General features: G+C 35.2%; 1 protein-coding gene across 1 annotated transcript in view; it reads left to right on the top strand.

Moving 5' to 3' along the window:
- AK9 (adenylate kinase 9) overlaps nucleotides 1-5444 on the top strand; it is a 137262-nt gene that overhangs the window by 8319 nt on the left and 123499 nt on the right. The window contains exons 2-5 of the mRNA XM_023512441.1: nucleotides 805-932; nucleotides 2324-2387; nucleotides 4487-4539; nucleotides 4635-4731. Coding sequence (XP_023368209.1) covers nucleotides 816-932; nucleotides 2324-2387; nucleotides 4487-4539; nucleotides 4635-4731 — 331 coding nt within the window. The 5' untranslated portion in view covers nucleotides 805-815. The remainder of the gene's footprint in view (nucleotides 1-804; nucleotides 933-2323; nucleotides 2388-4486; nucleotides 4540-4634; nucleotides 4732-5444) is intronic.

Here is a 5444-nt window from a genome sequence, read left to right as displayed (position 1 = left end):
AAAAAAAAAAAATTCTTTTTTTCTATAAGTGCTTGAAAACAAGATATGGTCTTTGTACAAAAATAATTATGACCTGGTCTGTTTCCAATTGACTCTAAAAGGAACATTTAAGTTGAAAACTTAGTTCTTGTGCCTATAATGTTTAAAACTGAAGTTTTGTGCCTAGAAATCCATTAATTCTGAGCATTTAATAGCTCAAAATAGCAGAGAGTTTTCAAAAATAATTTTAAAACAAATGTACATTCTTACAGACATTTATAAAATATTGCAAAGTAAAGAAATGTACAAACATTTTTTTCATAGAATCAACCCAGGTTTCTAAAAATGTGAAATTATGAATCTAATAGATTTAGCTGCCATTACCTTTTCTATTTCTGTATAAAATTTACCCCCACACACGCGCATACATGTACACATACTCTATTTACACATTTTATACAGAGATAGTGTGCACGTGTATGTACATATGATATTTAACTTTGACTTGTCATATAATACATGATAACATTTTTGTGTATTCATCTATATGTTTTTTCTTGATTTAATCTTTCAGAAACATTTTGAGCTCTCTTTTGTATAGCATATAGTTAGATTCTGTTTTTGTTCAAACTGAGAGCCAATTCTTGTTTTTAGATTATAGATGAGTGTAATTTATTTTCAATTACTGATAGTATCAATATGTTTAGAGGTGTGGAATAGTTTCCGGGCTAAGTAAATTCACAGGAGATTCCAGCTCTCCCTAGCTGAGGTTGCCTGCTCCCACCAATTTAGGCACTTTAACAATCTCGCTCTTTCTCATTATAGTGTTTGGTGTTATGACTTTTCAAAAGGAAACAGAAGAGCTTCCTTTTGTGGATACATTTGATGAAGATGAAACTGAGAAAAATTTTTTGTTGTCCAAACCTGTTTGCTTTGCTGTGTTTGGGAAACCAGTAAGTTATCTCTTTCAACTTGTTATTCAGTAGAATCTTTTATTTTTTAAGTTATAATCTTGTGAGCTAACGTACAAGAAGGAAAATCATTAGCGTGCTAGTTTTTTGTGTGTCTGATAGATTTTCGTTGTATGATTAAAATCTGATATAATATTATACATTCATAACTTCTCAGATAAATGAAAAGGAATGTAGATTGTATTTATATTTGTTTTTATATTATGAGGAAACTCCTTCATCAAAACCCTGCGCACCATGACATTTGCGGGTAGTATGTTATCTGAGGTTATTTCAGACTTGATTTGTACATACAACTTTCTTTGTAATTTATTGTGAGGCTTTCTGGAAATGTGAGAGGAGGAGACTTAGTTCATTAAGATGAGTTAGGGGGTTCTCCTGTTAATACCTGAGGATACTGAGAGGCAGCATGGCTCAGCCTTTACCTATAATGTGTTGGAGGTCTTATGTTGTTTTTCCTATCTGCATGATACACATATATTCTATTAGTCTATGTACTATTTTCAATATATTAGTTGTCCATAAGCTCTTTTGTCTTTCCACAAAACATGAAGAAATCAAAGTGGCTCTTGCAATATAGTTTGCTTTTCTAAGCAGTTCTAGTGAGAACCTCTACTAAGAGCTATTTTCAAGCACTGAGCTGGTTGGTAGTTACCATTAGAGGGCCTGAGCCGGTTAACTACAGTCTCTCCAGAACAACAGAGATTAAGAGCTGGATCCCATCTTTAACTTAATTTTATATAGACCCTAGGACAGATACCAAGAAACCATTCCAACCACTTTTGTTTCTAAAAACATAATATATCCCTTAATGTTTTGAAGCAAAAATGATAATTAAAATACAAAATAAAACAATAAATGAAAACATAATACAGTTTTTAAAAAATCAACCGGGAAAATAGCTACATGCAAATGTTAATCCATGAAAATGACCTTCTGTCTTCATGCTGTTAGTGAAATTGCAAATCTGAGAATATGATACTTTCCGAAGATGTCAGTTAAGAAGGATTTTTTTCTCCTCTTGAAAATTACTAAATGGAAGTCTGTCAAAACATTCATGATTATAAACTTTAGGAAGGAAATAAAGCGAAGAATCTCAATATAATCACAATGATCTGTAATCAAAATTACAGGTTATTTTCTTAATTTAGAAAATTGTATTTAAATCACTTCTGTAGATGTGGCATATACAAAATTTAGTGAAGAAAATGAAGCTGTAAATATCTAGGGTGTACTCTTCATGTTTATGGGAAAAATACTTTATAACCTTGGTGTAATTTAATAGTAACCATTAATAGAATCTTTAAAAATTGGTCTATTTCACTGGCAAGTGACTGATCTACTGGGTTTTAAATGACATTCCTCTTTCTCAGGGAGTTGGGAAGACAACATTAGCCCAACAGATAACACAGGCATGGAAATGTATTCGTGTTGAAGGTAAATTTTATTCTCCCCCCCCCGGATATTTTATTATGAAAACTTCCAAATATGCATAAAATGGACTTATCCAATAAACACCCATCTACTCATCCATCCACCACCTAGATTCTATGAATAACATTTTGGTATATTTGCTTCATTATACATCCATCCATCAAACTGGTGAATATTATCTTCATAAGAGCATAAATCCAATCATGTTTTTCCCTTCTCTTAGTCCTAGTATTGTTCAGAGAATTTAGAAGGGTTTATGAAGTTTCTTTAACTCCATTCTACTGCCTCCAATTCTCTAATCCCAGAATTAAAAACTACTTGGGATATATGCATTTGGGTACCTTCTTATGAAGGATGAGAAAAGAAGGAAATCTCATAGCTTTTCTTGGGAGCATTTTTCAGAATGGAATTATATTCACTGATAATTTTTTTAATTTATAAAGCTTTTGCATTCTTTGCTATGTATAAGATAGTGGGTTAACATCTTTATATGTAAATATTATTTTAATCAGTAAAACTATTTTTGTCCTAACATAAAAATAAGGAAAATAATGAATAGGCAATTCATAAAAGTAGAAATAAAAATAGACAATATATGAAAAAAGAGTTTAACCCACTATTATATTCAATGAAATATTAATTAAAATGACACTGATCCATATTTGTCTATGATATTGGCAATGAATCTTTAAAGTTATTATAATCATTGCTGGTAACTGTGTTAAGAAATGGGCATTCCTCATGCTGTTAGTAAAATTGCAATCTCAAATTTTTTTTTTCAGGAACAGTTTGGTAATACATAACAAACACAATATTCTAAAATTTTTCTTTCAGCTCACATCTGTAATCCTAGCACTCTGGGAGACCAAGGTAGGTGGATTGCTTGAGCTAATGAGTTTGAGACCAGCCTGAGCAAAAGCAAGACCCTGTCTCTAGTAAAAATAGAAAAACTGAGGCAAGAGGATCACTGAGGTTGCTGTGAGCTATGACGCCACAGCACTCTACCCAGGGTGACAGCTTGAGACTCTGTCTCAAAAAATAAAATAAAAGAAAATTTTTCTTTCTTTGATCAAAAATTTTCCCTCTAGGAAATCTTAAAGGATACTAAATATTCCATAGATTATTAACAGCTAGTGACATAATTCATCTCCTAGGTCCTCCTCATGTTTCCATCATTTGTCTATCAAGGAATGGTATATTTCTTTCTATAAAGAAAACAAACTATTGGAACTTCAGCCTCAGGGTCCCTCTCTCTTTCTTTTTTCTTTCTTTCTCTCTCTCTTTTCTTTCTTTTCTTTTCCTTTCCTTTCCTTTCCTTTTCATTTCTTTTCACAGAGTCTCACTTTGTCGCCCTTGTTAGAGTGCTGTGGTGTCATAGCTCACAGCAACCTCAGACTTCTGGGCTCAAATGATCCTCTCGTCTCAGCCTCCCAAGTTGCTGGGACTATAAGCACCCACTACAACGTCCAGCAATTTTTAGAGTCTAGGTCTTGCTGTTGCTCAGGCTCATCTCAAACTCCTGAGCTCAAGCAATCCACCCATCTCAGCCTCCCAGAGAGCTAGGATTCTGGGCATGAGCCGGGGCACCTGGCCCAGGGGCCCTTTTTGTTATCCATTTTAACATATCTTGATGGATACTTTCCTTTTATATAATCGGTGTGTAAAATTAATGGTCTCTGGATAGAAATATATAGTTATAAAAGTGTCTGGATTAATAATATTAGTGTATTCTTTTATATGACACTTTATAATTAGAAATCAGTGTCAGATACACCACCTTATTTCATCCTCACACTCTCTTGCATACTACACAGGGCAGGGCATATGTGTGTAAAGGATGGAGGTGTCTAGGGAGGTAGCAACCCCAAGATTCTTTAGATAGAGAGTGGCAGAGACAAGTTCTCTATGGAATACATTCTGCTGCCTCTACTTTGATTAGGGTTAAGTGACATAACACACAGAAGTTTATAAATTTGCTTTGTAAATTCTAAAGTGATACACAAACATTAATCTTTGTTATCAGTTACGAGACGCTTGAATGGGTTTCTTATTCTGGCAACCCTAATACCAATCCATACTAATATTTTGAATTTGCATTTCAGCTTTGTCAGTTTTGGAAGAACAGCTTATGTCTGACAGTGAATCGGGAGTTATGGTAAATCTAAACTTCAAAGCTATTATAATTATGATAAAAGCTGTGCATTCCACGTTTATAATACAGTAATGTACAACATCTTTGCTTGTCCTTAGGTGCAATCGATGTTGGTCAGTGGTCAAAGCATTCCAGATGAACTTGTCATGAAGCTGATGTTGATGAAGCTCAACTCCCCAGAAGTCTCTCACTTTGGTATGTTTATTCTCATGCACCTGCAGCTCACGAATTAGCCTTAAATCATATGCCCTGTCTGAGGCACAAATAGTTTCTGGAGTCACTATTTTGTTTTAGCATAGGAATCCCAGTGACTGTATTTACTTGAGCAATCCAGAGGGTTTGATTTGCTTGTTTGGTTTTGTTCTCCAGGTATTTGTTAAAAAATAATAATAAGTTAATACGACCTAATTTTACTTAGCGTTGTATTATCCAACAAATACATCAAGAATCTGCCGAGGTCCATCTTGCGGTGCTGCTAGCCTCTGCTGAATGTGCCCTCCTTCACCCTGAGTTTTGTCAACAGTCAGGCTTCTCTGCATTAATCCACAGTTATAAGGCAGACGTGTGTCAGGGCCCGGGACTGGCCAGGTCTTGGGTCCAGCTTGGGTAGGTTCCAGACGCGGACTGCTAAACTACCTTGCTCAGGAACAGTTTCTCTTAGGTGCTTGAGGGCTATTTACTTTAGCTGGAGAGAGAGAGTCTTAGAGAGAGTAAAGCAGTCTCCTTAGAACGGATAGATCTTAGTCTTTAGCAGAGCCTGGTAATCTTCAGCAGAGGGAACACCCCCAACGTGCTGGCGTTCTGCAGGCAGGAGAGGAGACAGAGTCAGAGTCAGTGTGTCCGTGATAGAATGCGCATACCTCTTGTCTGCCTTCTCCTCCAGCCTCATATAAGGCTGAGCTCCTGCC

The sequence above is a fragment of the Otolemur garnettii genome, unplaced genomic scaffold (assembly GCF_000181295.1).
Source record: "Otolemur garnettii isolate 467f Iridium unplaced genomic scaffold, OtoGar3 scaffold00002, whole genome shotgun sequence".
Classification (NCBI taxonomy): domain Eukaryota; kingdom Metazoa; phylum Chordata; class Mammalia; order Primates; family Galagidae; genus Otolemur; species Otolemur garnettii.
This window is presented reverse-complemented; position numbering and strand designations above follow the sequence as displayed.